Source organism: Ornithorhynchus anatinus, chromosome 7 (assembly GCF_004115215.2).
Source record: "Ornithorhynchus anatinus isolate Pmale09 chromosome 7, mOrnAna1.pri.v4, whole genome shotgun sequence".
NCBI classification, from domain to species: domain Eukaryota; kingdom Metazoa; phylum Chordata; class Mammalia; order Monotremata; family Ornithorhynchidae; genus Ornithorhynchus; species Ornithorhynchus anatinus.
Window position 1 is genome coordinate 55,501,861 of NC_041734.1, and position 20,313 is coordinate 55,522,173.

The 20,313-nt window shown below is 45.7% G+C and overlaps 1 protein-coding gene across 2 annotated transcripts in view; it reads left to right on the forward strand.

Moving 5' to 3' along the window:
* Window positions 1-13,338: 13,338 nt before the first annotated feature.
* Window positions 13,339-20,313, forward strand: part of TRIM33 (tripartite motif containing 33) — a 90,442-nt gene continuing 83,467 nt past the window's right edge. For both annotated transcript variants that reach the window (XM_001506349.4, XM_029068554.2), the window contains exon 1: window positions 13,339-13,870. In XM_001506349.4, the coding sequence (XP_001506399.3) occupies window positions 13,369-13,870 (502 nt within the window). In that variant the 5' untranslated portion in view covers window positions 13,339-13,368. The remainder of the gene's footprint in view (window positions 13,871-20,313) is intronic.

Sequence of the window (20,313 nt, forward strand, 5' to 3'; positions counted from 1 at the left end):
AGCACAGGCCTGGGAGTCAGGTCCTGAGTTCTAATTCTGGCTCGGCCACCTGTGCTCTGTGACCTTGGGCAAGTCGCTTTACTTCTCTGGGCCTCAGTTACCTCATCTGCAAAATGGGGGTTGAGAGTGTGAGCTATGTGGGACAGGTACTGTGTCCAACCTCATTACCTTGTACCTGTCCAAGCATTTAGAACAGTCCTTGGCACATAGGAAGTGCTTAACAAATACCATCATTATTATTATTTTTATAGACAAGACTGATCCTTAGGTTTGCCCCTCCCTTCCCTGACACCCACCCTACTGTGCCCGTGCCCCTCCACCTTCCTTTTTCCAGTGCCTCCATGTCATCTGGGAACTCAGTTCCTAACACCCCTTCCCTCCTAGCTGTATGTGCACCATTCACAGACAATACTCTTAATTAACTTGGGTTTAATGTTTAAAGGCGATGTTTTTCAAAGGGTCAGAGGACTCTGAATCAACTTGGATTTTTGGCATCTTCACTCCCAACTTCCTATGTAAAAAATAACCAGCAATAAAGTTCATTTTTTTTTATTCATCACACACACACAATGCAAAATGAAACAGGAAGAAAAGCCTAGGTTTGGAACACACCGAATCTCCTTCTTTCTGGACTGCTGGCACAGGGGCTAACAGTTTCTTCTTTGGTCCTTTCTGCCGCCTCACTCTGGCCCACCACTTATGCTCTAGTCCTTTAAAAAGTCCCTCCGAATCCCCTCAAAAGTCCCTGGAGACCTCACCTAATCAAACCCAACCGACCAACTCCTGTTTTTTGAAAACTAAAATAGCTTAAAATTTTGGTGTTTTAGATTATCTGTAGATGGAGTGTAGACCATGAACTCCTTGAGGACAGGGATCCTGTCTACTAATTCTACTGTACATTCCCAAGTGCTCAGTATACTGCTCTGCACACAATAATAATAATGATGTTAGTATTTGTTAAGTGCTTACTAGGTGCAGAGCACTGTTCTAAGCACTGGGGTAGATACAGGGTAATCAGGTTGTCCCAACATGAGGGTCACATTCTTCATCCCCCTTTCACAGAGGAGGGAACTGAGGCCCAGAGAAGTGAAGTGACTTGCCCACAGTCACACAGCTGACAAGTGGCAGAGCTGGGATTCAAACCCATGCCCTCTGACTCCCAAGCCCAGGTGCACAATGGGTGCTCAATAAAAACTATTCTTTAACTGAGGTACTATGAATGTACAGTACAGTTCTATATTTCTTTAGGTATTGTGTTAAATTTTCTGTGTGATTTTTATATCAATGATTACTATTTACAGTATAAAAGACATTGATTTAGCTTTTCTATCAATCTTAGATTGTGGTCTCAATTCTGGATGGTTTTGGGAAAAACTGAGTACCAGGGCTTAAATCAGGAACTCATAACCCACATGTAAAATTAGGTCTCAAAGATGGGAAAATCACTTCAATTTAGGTTTCAACTTAACTAGTTTCTGAAAATTATATTTTGATTTATAAGTCTGTGGCCTGCCTGTAAGAGCGATAGGGGGAGTGTGTTTATAGGACAGAGTGAGTTCCAGGTTCCTCACCCTGCAGTAACCACAGCCTTAGCCTGGGCATTCTGACTTTTGGGAAGGCTGAGAAGACCTCATCGATCTGTCAGTCATCCATCGACCATATTTATTGAGTGCTTCTTAGGTGCAGAGCATTGTACTAAATGCTTGGGAGAGTACAATATAACTGAGTTGGTAGATATGATGTATGCCCACGGTGAGCTTGATGAGAAGCAGCTTGGCCTAGTAGACAGAGCATGGGCCTGAGAGTCAGAAGAAGCAGTGTGGCTTAGTGGAAACGGCAAGGGCTTGGGTTATGGGTTCTAATCCCAGCTCCTCCACTTGTCAGCTGGGTGACTTTGGGCAAGTCACTTAACTTCTCTGTGCCTCAGTTACCTCATCTGTAAAATGGGGATTAAGACTGTGAGCCCCACGTGGGACCACCTGATTACCCTCTATCCACTCCAATGCTTAGAACAGTGCTTGGTACATAGTAAGTGCTTAACAAATGCCATTATTATTATTATTAGAAGGACCTGGGTTCTAAGCCTGGTTCCACTACTTGTCGGCTGTGTGACCTTGGGCAAGTCATTTCATTCCTCCGTGCCTCGGTAACCTCATCAGTAAAATGGGGATTAGGACTGTGAGCCCCATGTGGGTCATAGACTGTGTCCCACCTGATTACCATGTATCTACCCTAGTGCTTAGTACAGTGCCTGGGACAGAGTAAGGACTTAACCATTTGCTGTCCTTAATAATAATTGTGGTATTTGCTAAGTGCTTACTCTGTGCCAAGCACTGTCCTAAGCAGTGGGGGAGATATAAGATAATCAGGTTGTATCAATCAATCAGTGTATTTATTGAGCACTTACTCATAAGAGCACTGTACGAAGCATTTGAAAGAGCACAACAGAACAGAGTGCTTGGGCTCTGCACACTGTAAGCACTCAATAATTATGATTGATGGATTGATAGCTGGTAGGCACACTCCCTGCCCACAGGGAGTTTATAGTCTAGAGATTGTACACAGTCCCTGCCACGTAGGGCTCATAGTCTAAGGAAGAGGGGGAACAAGTATTTAATTGAGGAAACAGTTACAGAGAAGTGACATGCCCAAGACCACAGAGCAGGCAAGTGGCAGAGGCAGGATCAGAAGAACGTAGGCCAACTTTCAGACATCAGCTCTTTCCACTATGCCATGCCGCTTCGCCCTTCCTAGACTGGAGTAGAGGCTGATGAGACGCGCCATGGTGCGGTGGCTAGGTCAGAATATCTTCTAACTACTGCTGGGCTTAACACAGTGTTTGGCACAGAGTATGCACTTAATATCACAATTGAAATTAACAGAAAGTTCACCCCCTTGATTGCCTAACCCAACCATTCCCTCAAAAGTTTACCAATTCAACCAGTTAAAGCCACTCTCACCATGTGACTGGACCTTTTAAAAGGGCCATTCCTAGGGACAAAGGCAGCAAGAGTGGATTCAAGATAGGCTCAGTCAGAAGGCAGAGGCAGGACTGAAGTCCCAGGTGGCAGCTTTGAAACCACCTACCTCAGGAATAAGAGTAAAGATCTTCTGAGAGATTTTGCCATTGCTGGTTCCTGTTGAGAAACTGGAAACTGTCTTTTTTCTCCTAATTCACTAAAATTTTTACTTCAGTTCCTTACTCCATCCAACAAGAGGTTTGAATGACTGTTTCAGAGACACTGCGACCCAACAGGGAGACAATTTATTTGAAAATGAATGATGGTGGTACTGCTGACTTAACCTAAGAATCTCTGTCCAAGAACCTCATCTAATTTTGATTATCTGATGTGTCACTGAAAGTTGCCAAAAAGATGCCTCCATCTTAAAATCTTAGGATGAAAATTAATGCATTTTTTTTAAAAGATTAATTTTGAAATACGACTGAAGAAACTCTGACAGAGGAGTTCAAAGGTAATCAATTGATCATGTTTATTGAGCGCTTACTGTGTGCAGAACACTGTACTTGGCGAGGACAATATAACCGAGTTGGTAAACACATTCCCTGCCCACAGTGAATTTAAAGTCTAGAATCTCCAATCCTCAGTCACAGATGTCGAGCAATCTACGATTATCTTTCCTACTCAAAGAACATGCAATTACAGAGATGGATGCATGTGTAACTAGAAAGCCATAGTCCTGGCTGCACTGTGCACATAAAGACTTGTAACTCTTTGTTATTGCCTTCGTGTTCCCAAGCGTCACAAAACTCAGGCTCAAAAAGAGCCCTTCTTTTCTTAATGGCAGTGCATCATTTTGGGCTTTCTGCCAAAATTGACTGTTTTCAGCTGTGATATAGCATATTCTGAGGTTTTGCTTTGCAGTATAAGGTAAAACCTTTCCTGTTTTCCTTCTTTTGAGTGACCCAATTTCAGCCCATCAAACAACTTCTCTGTGCCTCAGTTACCTCATCTGTAAAATGGGGATTAACTGTGAGCCTCACTGGGACAACCCGATTACCCTGTATCTACCCCAGTGCTTAGAACAGTGCTCGGAACATAGTACTTAACAAATACCAACTTTTTTTTTTTTTAGCTCTTTAGCCATCCTATCATTTTTCTCTCGTGCCCAACTTAATGTGTGTTCAAGTGAGTATCATTTCAATGTGAGGAGACTGACTTCATTTCAGGAGTTGGATGTTTGTGACCCTGCCTTGCCATCTGATGCTGAGTATAGCCCATAAGTGACACTGATGGACTTGCATGTGGGACTGTGTGGATTCAGGTAGGACAGAAAGTGGGCCAGGACTACAGCTCTCTTGACTTTTTGTTTGCTTTGAAGGATGATACAGTGTTGCTACCAGATTCTGACAGCCTCTCAAAGATGTGCTGGTCATCTTCATTCATTAATAATTATGGTATTACTACATGCCATGCCCTCTACTAAACACTGGGGTGGATACAAGCAAATCGGGTTGAATACAATTCCTTATAATGATAATGTTAAGCTCGGGTTCAATACAATTCCTTATAATAATAATGTTAAGCCCTTACTATGTGCCAAGCACTGTTCTAAGCACTGGGGTAGATATGGGGTAATCAGATTGTCCCACATGAGGCTCACAGTCTTAATCTGTAAAATGCTTAGAACAGTGCTTGGCACATCGTAAGCCTTAACAAATACCAACATTATTATTAATCCCCATTTTACAGATGAGGTAACTGAGGCACAGAGAAGTTATGTGACTTGCCCAAAGTTGCACAGCAGACAGGTGTGGCGGGGATAGGAATCCATGACCTTCTGGCTTCCAGGCCCCCACTCTATCCACTATACCACGCTGCTTCTTGTCATTCATTTATTCCTTCAATCATTTTTTTTGGAGCACTTATGTGTGCAAAGCAGTGTAATAAGCACTTGGGAGACTATAAGGTAACACCACATTCCCTGCCCAGAATGAGCTGTCTGGGGAGGGGACATTAATATACATAAATAAATGACAGATATATACATATGTGCTATCAGGATGGGAGGGAGGATGAATGAAGGCAGCAAGTCAGGGCAACGCAGAAGGGAGTGGGAGAAGGATGTAGTCAGGAAGGCTTCTTGGAACAGGTGTGCCTCCAATAAGGCTTTGAAGGGGGGGAGACGAATTACCCGTCTGATAGGAGGGAGGAAATCTTGACTCTGTTTTGACTCTCTTGTCTACCGTTGCATCATTTGTCTGTGGGCTGCCTTGGCAACGGAATTCCGAGGCATTATTTAACTGTTTTGCTAACGTGGAGTTTTGGCTTGGTGTAGACTGATGAATCATTTTGGTTTTCTTTGGACTTACCGTTAGCCTGAAACACCTGGGTGATTCGACCAAGTGTGGCCTTTAACCCCCTGGGGAGATTCAGCCAAGAAGTTTACAATCATTTGCATGTCTTCTTGGATGTGTACTTCTAGGTGGCAGATATCTGCCTACAGCAACTCTCAAATGACTGTTTTATGACTTTGGATAATGTCTGAAGTCTGTTGAGTTAGGAGAAATTATTCCAGCCAAAGCATATTCTAGCACCTGAATCCAAGTTTCTAAGTGCATTTTCCAACATGGCTGCATAGACTAAGTTGAACAGGACTGATCTCATTATGCATCTCTGCTTTACTTCACTGACAGGGCGATATGGATTGGACAGGGTTACTTTGGCTCAGACCCCGCTGGCCCCGTTGTCATGAAGTAGTCTTAGAATCTTAATGAACTTTTCATGGCATACAAATCTGCTAAGCCATTTCCAGATATGTTGATGGTACCAAATGCTTGTTATTACTACTACTGGGATTTCTGTTAAGCGTTTATTAAGTGCCAGGTGGTGGGGTGGCTACACCCAAATGAGGTTGGATCCGGTCCCTGTCCCGCACGGGACTCACAATCTTAATCCCCATTTTACAGATGAGGTAACTGAGGTACAGAGAAGTGAAGTGACTTGCCCAAGGTCATACAGCAGACAAGTGGTGAGCTCTTTGTGGGCAGGGAATGTGTCTGTTGTACTGTACTCTCCCAACTGCTTAGTGCAGCGCTTTGCAAACAGTAAGTGCTCAACACATATGACTGAATGAAGTTATGGAGCTGGAATTGGAACCCATGATCTTCTGATTCCCAGGCCCAAGCTCTATACACTGTGCCATGCTGCTTCAGTCTCACTGCACACCCCTTGCCCACGTCCTCCCTTTGGCTCGGAACTCCCCCCCTTCCTCCATACGACAGACCACTACTCTCCCCAACTTCGAAGCTTATTAAAATCATATCTCCTCCACAAGGCCTTCCCCACTTTAGCCCTCTTTTCTCCTATTCCCTCACCCTTCTGTGTCACACTTGGATCTGTCTGCACCCTTTAAGCACCTGATATTCAGTCCACCCCTAGCCCCAAAGCACTTATGTACATATCCATACTTTTTTTAAAACTAACGTCTGCCTCCCCCTCTAGAGTGTAAGCTCCTTATGGGCAGTGAAGGTGTCTACCAACACTACTGTACTGTACTCACTTAAGTGCACACAATAAGAGCTCAATAAATACCACTGATTGACTGACAAAAGTCTTGGCGCTCTTCCCTGCACTTTGCCTGTACCTGATGTTGTAAAAATGATGTCTGAGGTGCCAAGTTGTGATCTGTAGCCCCTCTGCAATTCCAGGAGCATTGAGCTGACAATATTCTTCAGTAGTTGTTCCAGAAGTTCTTTGGCAGGACTCTTGCTGGCAGTGGAGGGTAACGTGGTATACAACAGATGACACCAGACCTAAAAAGAGTCTTCAAGAGGAGTCAGAAATAGAAAGCTGGCAAGGGAATTGGTGAGACCACTTGATGATGATGGTATAAAAGGTGCATGCAGGAATGCAAAGGCGATAACTGCGGCATTTGTTAAGCGCTTACTACGTGCCAAGCACTGTGCTAGCCAACGAGGTAGACACAAGACACACATACAGTCCCTATCCCACCTGGAATTCACAGTCTGAGGGCAAGGGAGAACAGGTAGTTAACCCTGATTTTACAGATGAGGAAACTAAGTGACCTGCTCAAGGTCACACAGCAAGCAAGTGGTGAGCTGGGATTAGAACCCAAATTCTCTGATTCCCAGGCCCATGCTACTTTCTACTAGGTCACAGTGCTTCCCTGAATCAGTTTTTATTGAGGAAGGTAATAGGGAGAGTCCACAGCCCAACTTTTCTCCACAGCTGACAAGTCAAACTGATGGATCAAATTGTGATTTACACACGGTATTTTAGACCAGAGATTGTTTGCCCAATCTCTCATCCTCAGGGGAGCTACAGAACCCTAAAGAGGGTACAACCATTATGGTAACCCTGGTTTTTCCTTAACATCTGGAACACTGAGGAAATGCCACAGGATATGAAGGATGTCATCATCATCATCTTCAAGAAGAAAGGAGACTCCCCGAATTGTCAGTGAGCCAGAGTGGACAGTGGCGACCCTGAGTGTACCTTTCTCCTCTCTCCCTTCCTCTACCCTTCCCTTCCTCCCTCTCCCCCCCTTCCTCTCTCCCTTTCTCTCCACCTAAGAGTTCTGAAGATATCTGGAAGGCAAATTAAGAGTACTGAGAAAATGTGGATGCTCCATTGTTATGAACTGCCTCTTTCCCTGAGGCCTGGCAAATTGTCATTGGAGAAACGACCCTGGGCAAGATGGAAAACTGCACAACCGATCAGGGAGCTTTTGGAAAAATGAGGGGAGGAAGGTGAGTACCCAAGGACTTGAGTGACACCGAGGTGCTGAGGTGGCAGATGGGGCAAACCGGTTGGGGAGATGAGCGATTAATCAGGGAAGGCATCTGGGAGATGTAATTTCAGAAGGGCCTTGAAGATGGCAACTGCAGCGATCTGAAGGGGGAGGGCGTGCCGGGCAGAAGCGAGGGCATGGGCAAGAGTCTGGCCAGAACAAGGAGGAGGCCTTCAGGCTGCTACGCCGATGGACCATAGGATAGGGTGGGTGTGGACAGATTTCTGATAAATTGCGTCCTGTCCAGGTTCCTTGTTGCATTCTTGAGTGTGACTACAAATAGTAAATTAGCATAGGACCTACTTCACGTTCTTGGGTTCACCTCATTAGCTAAAGGCAGTGGATTGCACGGCGCTCTCCTAGATCTAACGTAGCCAGCTGTACCACTGTGAAGCAGTCTCAGAATTTTTAAGGGCTACCTCAGGACAGCCACTTCTACTGGGGATGTCGTGTCTGTGGGGGAGTGGGAAGAACCCGTGTTCTCAACTCCAGAGAAGGCTGGATGGATTTACAGTTCTGAAGACTTTTAGTTTTGACAAATCCTACCATTATACTGCTGCCACCCTCCTCGATAATCATCCACAAGCTACTGTAACCTCCCAAGTGCAGGGCTCTGGTACAGTAGGTCGATTGACTGCATTGCTGGTTTGATTAAATTCATATTACTTTTCCAGAGACTCTGGAGCCTATCTGAGTGAATAACAATTCCATACATACTTGTACCTTGGTTTTATATAGCGCTTTTGCTTTTTGTTAGGATGATGCCCAACCTTTTGTTGGCCTTTTTGGCTGCCGCTGCACAGTGGACTAACAATTTAATAGAACAATGGCCAGTGTCACCAGTATTTTTTTTTTTACAAATCCTCACTCATGGCTCTGGGTCTCTTGTGGAGTTGTGGCTTGGATTATTTTTCCCTTGTTCATATTGTCACAAAGAAGCTCATCTAAGAATTTTTTGTTCAGTGGCTCAGTTTGATCATTTTCTGCAGTTTATGTACATTAGTATTTCATCACGCATCATCTGCAAACCACTTATCATTTGCTTAGCAACATCTACAAATGTGGAGATTTCACTGCTCACTCTTCTTTATGAAAACGTTACATAAAATTGGTTCTGGCAATGGCACTTCGCCAGTGCTCCATGTTATGGGCTGTTGGATACAGGGTGTTTGGGTAAGTGTGGATGGCTCACCACAACCCATCGTCACTACTGAAAACCTCAAGTGCGGATATTACTGCACTTACCTTTCCCTTACCCTAAAAAATCCCTCCACAAGCAGAAAGTTCTAGATACGATTGAATGAATGGTTGGATGAATAAAGATGCCGCGGTGCTATTTGGCAATTTCCTGACTGACCCTATTTCAGAAGGAAAAACAGAAAAGGTGTCCGCACAATTGCCTGCTTCAATCAAGCTACATCCATAGTAGGCCACGACCGGTGAATCGCACAACTGCAGGGCCAAGACTTATGGAAATAACTTTTTTAAAAGAACGCCAGGTTGTGGAACATCAGGATCCTACATAAAGATAAAAAAAGTTAATCTTAAAAAATAACAAAGATTGTATCATAAGACCTCACTAGAATGGACAGTGCAGTGCTAGACTAGAAGCAGTGTGGCTCAGTGGAAAGGACCCGGGCTGGGGAGTCAGAGGTCATGGGTTCTAATTCTGACTCTGCCCCTTGTCAGCTGTGTGACTTTAGGCAAGTCACTTCACTTCTCTGGGCCTCAGTTACCTCATCTGTAAAATAGGGATTGAGACTGTGAGCCCCACGTGGGACAGGGACTGTGTCCAACTCGATGTGCTTGTCTCCACCCGAGCGTTTAGTACAGTGACTGGCACGCAGTTAAGCGCTTAACATAATTATTATTATTATTATAAAAGTTTCACCAATTACAGTGGCCTACCCGCTTTATAGCAATCCACTCGGGGATTGGTTTTGCAGTTTTGCCAGTCTTCTAGATGGTTCCTACGGAGGTGAGATTTTAATTATCAAATTTGTGAAATCTGTCGCCAGCCTGCAAACTCTTCCATAGAAAATGTAGGTGGCTTGTGGTCAGGGATGGTGTTTACCAATTCTATTGGTTTGTACTCTTTCAAGCGCTTAGTGCAGTGTTCTGCACATAGAATTTAATAAATGCCATCGATTGATTTACTGTTGGAAAACCATCTGGGACACTGAAGATGAATGACTTGTATTTTACATCACCTTGCCAGTTTTTTTCCTTCCTACTACATAATGTGTGCTTTTTCTTATTTATCATCTACTACAGTTTTATACTCCTGAGTTATGACCTGTAGTGATTGACATAATACCTCCTGAATTTTTTTTAAGAGTACTGGTAGGCTGCGTTTGCAGTTGCCAACATAGGAGAAATTACTGTTTGAAAAAAGGAAAATCCACTAGTGAAGCCCCCAGTGTTTGCTAAGTAACATGAATACTACTCTCATTTCTACTACTTCATTTTATTATCCTATGCTATGATCCACACCTCCTTGGTTCTATGGTAACAAACAGGTCAGAACTCGTCTTACAAAATATTAGCATTTGAGCCTAGGGACATACTAGGTATTTTGTGATTAACAGAATCACTTTTGCCATCCCTATGCACTTGGGTCTGTACTTCTTAGGCACTTAAATTTTCTTTCGTTTAGTTCTCTGTCTCCCCCATTTAGACTGTGAGCCCGTCGGTGTGCAGGGATTGTCTCTATCTGTTGCCGAATTGTCCATTCCAAGCGCTTAGTACAGTGCTCTGCACATAGTAAGCGCTCAATAAATACGATTGAATGAATGAAATCCTCATAATCTGCCACTTCCTTTACCTGTAATTTATTTTAATGTCAGTCTCCCTCGCTAGACTCCCTGAGGACAAGAATTGTGTTCACCAGGTCTGTCGTACTATACCCCCACGTGCTTAGAACAGTGCTTGGCACATAGTAAGCGCTTAACAAATAGCATCATCATTATTATTAGTACAGTGCTCTGCACCCAGAGTGCTCCATAAATATGGATGGATAACCTAAGGCTTAATGGAAAGAGCCTGGGCTTGGGAGTCGGAGGACGTGGGTTCTAATCCCGGCTCCGCCGCTTGCCTGCTGTGTGACCTTGGGCAAGTCACTTCACTTTTCTCAGTTACCTCTTCTGTAAAATGGGGATGAAGACTGTGAGCCTCACGTGGGTCAACCTGATTACCTTGTATCAGCGTGGCTCAGTGGAAAGAGCCCGGGCTTAGGAGTCAGAGGTCATGGGTTCTAATCCCGGCTCCACCACTTTTTAGCTGTGTGCCTTTGGGCAAGTCATTTCACTTGTCGATGCCTCAGTTACCTCATCTATAAAAAGAGGATGAAGACGGTGAGCCTCACGTGGGACAACCTGATTACTCTGTATCTACCCCAGTGCTTAGAACAGTGCTAGGCACATAGTAAGTGCTTAACAAATAACATCTTTATTACTGTATCTATCCCGGCGCTTATAACAGTGCCTGGCACATAGGAAGCGCTTAACAAATACCATGATTATTATATCTATCCTGATGCTTAGAACAGTGCCTGGCACCTAGGAAGTGCTTAACAAATACCATCATTATTATTGTATCTATCCCGGCGCTTAAAACAATGCCTAGAACATAGGAAGCGCTTAACAAATACCATCATTATTATTGTATGTATCCCAGTGCTTTGAACAGTGCCTGGCACATGGGAAGCAATTAACAAATACGATTATTATTGGATCTATCCCAGCGCTTCGAACAGTGCCTGGCACCTGGGAAGCGCTTAACAAATACCAATCATTATTATTGGATCTGTCCCAGAGCTTAGAACAGTGCCTGGCACCTAGGAAGCGCTTAACAAATACCATCATTATTACTGGATCTATCCCAGCGCTTCGAACAGTGCCCGGCACATGGGAAGCGCTTAACAAATACGATTATTATTGGATCTATCCCAGCGCTTAGAACAGTGCCTGGCATATAGGAAGCGCTTAACAAATACCATCATTATTATTGGATCTATCCCAGAGCTTAGAACAGTGCCTGGCATATAGGAAGCGCTTAACAAATACCATCATTATTATTGGATCTATCCCAGAGCTTAGAACAGTGCCTGGCACATAGGAAGCGCTTAACAAATACGATTATTATTGGATCTATCCCAGCGCTTAGAACAGTGCCTGGCATATAGGAAGCGCTTAACAAATACCATCATTATTATTGGATCTATCCCAGAGCTTAGAACAGTGCCTGGCACATAGGAAGCGCTTAACAAATACGATTATTATTGGATCTATCCCAGCGCTTAGAACAGTGCCTGGCATATAGGAAGCGCTTAACAAATACCATCATTATTATTGGATCTATCCCAGAGCTTAGAACAGTGCCTGGCATATAGGAAGCGCTTAACAAATACCATCATTATTATTGGATCTATCCCAGAGCTTAGAACAGTGCCTGGCACATAGGAAGCGCTTAACAAATACGATTATTATTGGATCTATCCCAGCGCTTCGAACAGTGCCTGGCACCTAGGAAGCAATTAACAAATACGATTATTATTGGATCTATCCCAGCGCTTCGAACAGTGCCTGGCACCTAGGAAGCGCTTAACAAATACGATTATTATTAGATCTACCCCAGCGCTTCGAACAGTGCCTGGCACCTAGGAAGCGCTTAACAAATACCATCATTATTAATAAACAATAACGATGGTATCTGTTAAGGGGCTCCGAGGTGCCAAGCACTGTTGTAAGCGCTATGTGCCCGGCCTGTTAGAGGAGCGAAGGCGCGCAAAAACAGCAAGTTTCCAGGACGCTTTTTAAAACTGTTCCCGGATTCGGCCTAACGGGGTGGGGGTCCTCGGTGCCGGGCTCCGTCCTCGGGTCCCCCGAGGGGGAGCGGACGCCGAGCCCGGGAAAACGGACAAATGGCGTCAGGGTGGAGGGAGGACCTGCCCGTCCTCGGGGCCTCCGTCCTCTTCCCTTACCTTCCTCCCCCAGCGCCCGCAAAACGGAGAGCTCCAGAAATGGGGGCTCGAAGGGCATCGAGTGGCGGCGGCAAGGGGGAGGCGGAGAGGAGGGGGGGGAGGAGGAGGAGGAGGAAGCGCGACGGGAGGCTGCGGCCGGGCGCCATGGCGGCAGCGACGGCCGAGGGGGAAGCGGCGCCTGCCTGGCGTCGGATGCCTCCCGCCCCCGCCCCCGCGGGCACCGATCGGGCACCTCGGACGCCGCCGTGCTCTCCGCGGTGCCGGATGGAAGGGCGGGCCTTCGCTCGGCCGCAGATGGGCGTCCGCCCGCCTCTCGTCAGGGCGGCGGCGGCCATTGCTCGGCGCTGAGGAGAAGACGGGAGGGGAAGGAGGGGAGGGGAGCGCGCGCCCCCGCCCCCTCTTACGTCCGTGCGTGCTCGCTCGCGTGCGGGGCGGAGGGGGGAAGGGTCGCCTCTGTGGCGCGCGCGCGCGCGCCCTCGCGCTCCCTCGCTCCCTCCCTCCCTCCCTCCCTGTCGGCGGCGGCGGCGGCGGCCGGGGCTGCGGCTGCGGCTGGGGCTGGGGGCGGCGGGCGGGCGGGCGACGCGGGGCGGTCCGGCGGGTTCAAAGAGGAAAACATGGCGGAAAACAAAGGCGGCGGTGAGGCCGAGGCTGGCGGCGGCGGCGGGGGGACCGGCGGCGCGGCGGGGCCCGCGGGGCCGGAGGCGGAGCCGCCGCTCGCTGCGGTGCTTGTGGAGGAGGGAGAGGAGGAGGAGGAGGAGGAGGGCGGCGGCGGCGCGGAGGAGGGCGGCCCGGCCGGGCCCGAGGACGCCGCGGCCTCCTCCTCCTCCACCTCCACCGCCGCCGCCGCCGCGTCGTCGTCGTCGTCGTCTTCGGCGGCGGCGGCGGCGGCGCCTCCAGGACCGGCGGCTCCGGCCCCGCCGGCGGGGCCTCCCCCCGGGCCCCCGGCCTCGCTGCTGGACACCTGCGCCGTGTGTCAGCAGAGCCTGCAGAGCCGACGCGAGGCGGAGCCCAAGCTGCTGCCCTGCCTGCACTCCTTCTGCCGCCGCTGCCTGCCCCAGCCCGAGCGCCAGCTCAGCGTCCCCATCCCCGGCGGCAACAACGGAGACATCCAGCAAGGTGAGCCCGGACCGCACTCCCGGACCCCGCACAATTGCGGGCCGGCCTCCCCCGGTCGCGGAGGGAGGACCCACCCGAGGCCTCGGGGCCGTGACATCCAAAGTCCGGCTCCCCGAAAAAATCACCTCTCGGGCACCTCTGACATGGTGAGGGGAGGGCGGGGAAAAAAAAAAATCCGCTTTTCACTCTTCCCCCTCCCCCCCTTCCAGCCTCTCCAGAAAGAGGGAGTGGAAGTGGAGGAAACGCAACTTGTCAATCGACCGCCCTGGATCCGGAACCACGCGTTTTAACGTGACCCGACCGGGCCCCTCTTCACATTTTGGGCCGGGATGGTCTCTGTCTGGTGCCGGATTGTCCGGTCCAAGCGCTCAGTATAGGGCTCTGCACATAGTAAGCGCTCGCCGATTACGATTGAATGAAATTGGGAGTGGCGGGCCTAGAAAGGAAAATAACCTTTTTTTTTTTTCCTCCTCCCCAGTCGATCAACACCAGGTATTGAATGCTTTGCGTGTGCGTGGAGCACTGTTCTAAGGGCTTGGATGAGCGCCGTGGAATTGGCGGACACGATCCCTGCCCTCACAGAGCTTACAATCTGATAGAAAAAGCAGGGGCCGGGAGCAGGATTTGAATCCTCCACCGACACCGCGTTGGATTTTGAGTCCCCCACCTTAGCCACTCAGCCATCAAAACAACCAGAATGAATTGCCTCCCTGTGTTCAGTTTTTCTGCCCACCTTTTTTTTTTTACGGGGATATCATTTTCTAGTTACTGTGTTAGGTTCGTGTCTCTAATCACTGGAGGAAGTCAGGGCTACAACATTAGGGAACCGAGAAAGGAATGGGGGGGGGGGGGGGCGTTCAACCTAAATTTCTTAGGCTTGTTCCTTTAGTTGAGACTTCAGAGAATTGCCTCTTCCAATTTCAGAGGTTGCCTTTTTCAGTTTTAGAGGTCTTTCAAAAAGTAAACAAATGCAACTGAGTCGATCATTTTACAGTCCCTATTATAACAGTAAATCTGGATGGCTCGATAGGGCCACCGCTAAAATCTGTTTTAGATTTCAACTTAGACCATCCCCAGGGGCCCATATACCTGCTAAAATAGTAGAGTATCTGAAGGTAAGGCTTTTGATCTCAAATGACTCTCACCAACTCTCAAGGACACATGGGAGAAAGGCCTTTATGGTGGTTGTATGACTCTGAAATGGTGCATTCCTCTTACACCTCTCACATCATACTCTCTTTACAGTCTTCAGTTTTCACAGATTCCCACTATAAAATATTATTTGCCCCCCCCCCCCAACTCTGCCCATACATTAACCTGTCACCTTAGGTTTATTGGGTGCAGGGTGGTGTAGAATCTTGAGAAAGAGGAAACTTGGATACTAAGGATCCCTCATCTCCCCCCACTCCCAAACACACATTATGTGCATAATCTTTCAGTCTCCAGTGGAATGGATGGGGCATCTGTCCCCTCTTCCCCCCACTTACACTGGGAGACCTGGGCAAACAGGTGGACACGGACTGTGTCCAATCTGATGATCTCATTTCTACCCGAGCAGTTAGAACAGGGCTGGGCACATAGGAAGCACTTAACAAATACCATCGTTATTATTCAGCAAGAGGTAGGTCTGGTCAAGTTCACCCAACTCTGGGTTCTCCAAGCTGCCTCCTTGACTGTATGTGCGTCCCCCACTTCCTGTATATTTTTTATGTGGGCATCTAGATCACTGGTTATGGTAAGGTGAGAGGTCGAGAAGGAAATAAATTGAAATGATCCCTCATCTTAAAAGAAGCCATAATAAAACTGAGAAAAATTGCTTGGGAATAGACTGCACAGAATTTAAAAATAACATGCAAACATTGCCCAGGTATGTTTGTGGACCTCCTAAGATTCAAATACCTAGGTCCTACCTTCAGGAAAAATCCTCCTGGAGAACCACAACTCTAGGAAGGTGGTTAGAATTTTAAAAAAAGAAATCAGTTTTAATTGCTTGATTGCTTTTGTTTCTCAAAATGTCATTTAAAACAAAAATATTTCAGTTGGGTTAAGTTGGAGTTGTTACTTTTGGAGTGCATTTCCTGAACTTCTGATTAGAACTTCTATAGTTTATTATCAGAGCTACTTGGAGTATTAAAACTGGGAACTTTTTCGTGCCACGTTTGGTTTAATAAAAAGAGGTTTATATGTTCTTTCTGGCTTTATAATTCATGTTTATGTAGTCATAAAGTTCTGTCAGTGTAGAAGGATTTGATCTCAGAAGCTGTCAGACTTTTTAGATACTTCGGATTTTGACTACACTAAGCTAGGATTTGCAAAAAAGTTTTTAATATGCCATTTGAATTTGGAGAACTTGCAGTTTTAAAGAGACTATTCATGAATTTTTGTAGGCACTCCCCTTTTATGCTTCCATTTTTTTATGGTGATGTTAGTATTTCAATTTAAAAAGTCCTATTTTCATGGCTTTTAAATTCCAAAAAATCAAAGACAGAGTCTGATGTGCTAAATTTTTGATTCCAGTATGAGTGCGTTGTCAGTTTAACTGCTTACTGTGAGTAAAATAAATGGGAATTTAATCATCCGGTAGCAGCCCTAATTATTGTTAAAGGATAAAATTATGCAGCCATATTTCTCAGGAACGTGCAACTGGAAAAATGTTCTTAGGTGAAATCCTCGAGGCTGGGGTGTTTCTCCAAGTTCACAGGGGACATTATTGTAAAAGTGCTTTTCTGTCGGTGGGGGAATTGAGGGTTAAAAGTGATTTTAATGGTCAGGCCTTCCTTAGGTTCATTTTTTGTATGGTATAACTTGCATTGTTTATCTCTCAAAATGCCTATCTTATGAAGAATTGATTTGCCCTTCCCTGAGGAAAAGTGCTCCCTCACGTGCTGAAGATTTTATTGGTACTTAAGTGGGAAGAAAATGACCCTAAGTATTTACTTTAGTATGCACACCCACTGATATAACTGCTGCATCGCTAATAACTCAGAGAAACAGCATCCATTTAGCTGGATTTTGACCACCTTCATTTCTCTCTCTCGGTCTTTACTTCTTGCCACTGTTCAGAGACAGTGGACACTCCTTATTTGTGTTGTGAGATTAATCCCTGAATGAGAATTTAGCTGCTGTGGCAGAGGTAGGCCCAGACGATTTTACTGCAAGTTGAAAACTTAGGGAATCCACATATTAATGAGCTGACTAGTTCATACTAATCAGCTCTGTTTAGAAAGATTTGATCCTGGTTGCAGTTCATGTTGGTAGGGCTTAAAAAGCATTTGGTTGAGCTGAGGGAGAGGTGGAATTTTTCCAGGAGATTGCAACCTTGAGGGTCCCTTATTATTGGCCCACCAGTTCCCTGGATTGACTGCTGATGTCTTGGGGTGTTGGAGAGGGTAACTAACAAATCAGGGGTACTTCTCCATCCCATCGTCAGCGTATCAGGACTCTCTGGACTACCTCGAGGGTAGTGGGGAGTCTCTGCAGGAAGTAGAGACAAGATGGAGACTGGAAAAGCCCAAACATCTGCCAGCCAAATAGAATGTTCTGGCATCAGAGTATTCCAGGAGGGTGGGGAGATGGAACTAATGGCTTAGATTCCAAACAATAAATCCTGTGTGGTATAATACATGCTAATGTCCAGTTGGCACCCAACTTTAGGTTTGCTCCATGCAGAAATCAGAAAAACATACAGGTTTTTTTGTGTTTTTTTTTTTTTTACCAGAAAATTCCTTTCCCAGGCAGATAGGGTCAGTGTATAAAACTTGAAACTGAAGGCTTATGAGGAGGGATATCAAACTATTGGAGATAGAGCCCTTTTTCCTATCCGATTCTTTCACCCTGAGATGGATTTATAAAAGAATCTATCAAATTCTTTTTTTTTCTTTTGAATACCACCCTCTCTCCTAAAGGGGCATTTCCTGAGCCCTTTCCCCCCACATACTCGTTGAAATTTTTTTTTTCTTATAGCAGATAAACTCTTCAGGGAAGGTTCATGTCTTTCAAGAAAGAGTCCGTCAAGCCTTTGTTCGGTCTTTGACAGACAAATTCTCAGAAGATCACCTTGTTAGGCGGAATTGTAATAATAAAAGTTAGTCTCCATATGGAAGAATTCTCTTTCTGTGAATACCGGGATTTTGGGGGTTGAAGAAATGGTGAAGGAATACTTTTTAGAAGCTACATTGGGGAGATGTTTCCTCTTTTATTACTCCTAAAAACTTGTACATTGAGATGTGTGAAAGGAATAGGTCTACCAGCATTGGACGGATTGATTTCCTGGCAAAGCCTTACTGCACCATCTCATGCAGTACCTCTTATATTTATAAATATAGCAAAACAATTATAGATTTGGTCCATTGTTTCTCATGAACATGAGGTAAAAATGAGAAAAGTGGAGGCTTTGGGCTGCAGCTGAAAGGTGGCTGCTGCCAAACGAGGAGGATCCCCTGTTAAGTTAAAAAAAAAAAAAAAATACATAGACATAAAGGGGATAAAAATGATTGAATAAATGAAACAGCTGCATGTGGTCTGTGGATTGCAGCTGTAAGGAGGCTTCCCATTAGGCTAAGAAATACATAAATATGAAATGAGGCAGCTGCAAATTAGTTTTTCCTCATTCAACTGACCCTGAATTGAGATAATGGGTAAATGGAGACCATGGCTACCATCATCCCATAGGTGTTGAGGTAGTTTGGTCTTGCTAGAGAAGTAGAGACAGGGCCCTGTCTGAGCTGGGGGGTGTCTTTCTGTGGGTCACTGATTGGATTGGTGCATTACCTCAGTTTTCATACATTTACACATATATTAGGACCCCTTAAAGCTAATTAGTACAGGGAATTTGCATACTATTAGGGTCTCTTCGAGCTTAAAGATTAAGTTTAATAGCGGTGCGTGTAGAAAAAGTCTCCATTTAGTACACCACAAAGTACAGAAATTTCATCTTAAAAGTAATTTAAGCCATGATCATTTTATCAAGAGCTAATGTGCAGTAGTAGAGGCTCAGAAAATGGGGTATGGAATGAAGAATGTCAGCCATGAAGCTTTTCAAAAAAATGAATCATCATCCCATTGATCAAGGGGCTTTATTAAGCACCTGTGTGCGAAGCACTGTTGTAGGTATTTGGGAAAGGTACCAAAAAGGTACATTGTCCCTGCCTTTGGGTCGTAGATTCTAATGGCAAAGCTCATTGTGGGCAGGAAATGTCTCTTAGGTTGTTATAATTACTCTTTCAAGCACTTAGTACAGTGCTGTGCACATAGTAAGTGCTCATTAAATGATTGACAAATAAAAATTGCAAAATATGCGGCAAGTACAAAAGAGATAAAAATGAGCAATTACACAAATAAGATATCATTGATAGTATTTATTGAGCACTTACCGTGTACAGAGCACTGTACTGAATGATTGGGAGAGTACAGTACAACAGAGTTGGCAAACCCATTCCCTGACCACAACAAGCTTAGAGTCTAGAGGTACACATAAGTGTTAAGTTGGCTGCTGAAATGATGGGATGTTTGTCCCGGGACCTGGGACAAACCAGGGCCCGTTGAAGGACCTTCATTATAGGCGGGTTTTGAAAATGGGGAGAGAGCTTCCTGTGGGGAGAAGAGGTGTGCTTAGTGGGTCTGAAAAGGGAGTTACAATTAAAAAGTTAGCAGGGGGAGCAAAGAAATGGAGCTGGGGTGTAGCAGGAGGAGAATGTGGATACCTAAGAGGGGATGCAGCTGGAAGGAAACTTTGAGGGCAATGGTTGGATGTTTTGTTGTGTGAGAAGAAATTGGCAGCCAGTGGAGATATTTGAGAAGGGACTTAGTGGTGTTTATTGAGTGCTAATGCCTGCAGAGCACTATGCTAAATGATTGGGAGAGTACAAGTCCTTGAGGAGCTTAGAGTCTAGTGGGAAGTACTGATTTCTGAATAACACTTTAAGAAGATGTGTGCCGCCGAATCTAGACAGACTGAAGAGAAGAGGATTGAGGTGGCGGAAACCAGTAAAAATGCTCTTGGAATAGTCAGCCAATCAGTGGTTTTTATTGAGTGCTTACTGTCTGCAGCCACTATTAAGCCCTTGGGAGCGTTCAGTACAATAGTTGGTAGCTATGTTCTCTGTCCACAAAGAGCTTACAATGTAATGGAGATGAGGACAAAATAAACTAAGATCAAGGAAGCAACACAGTATAAGAGTATGTACGCAAATGCTGTGAGGGTTGGGTGAATAGTGAAGAGCTCAGTGAGTGTGGGCATAGGAGATGCAAAAGGGAAGGAGAATAGGTGAAAGGGGCTTTGTGGAGAAGGTGATTTTAGAAGGGCTTTGATGATGGGGAGAGTAGCGGTCTGTTGATTATTAAGTGAGAGGGAGTTCTGGGCAGACAGAGGGTGTGAGCTGGGGGCCAGTGGTGAGAGAGGTGAGTTTTGAGACACAGTAAGTAGGTTGGCTTTAGAGGAGTGA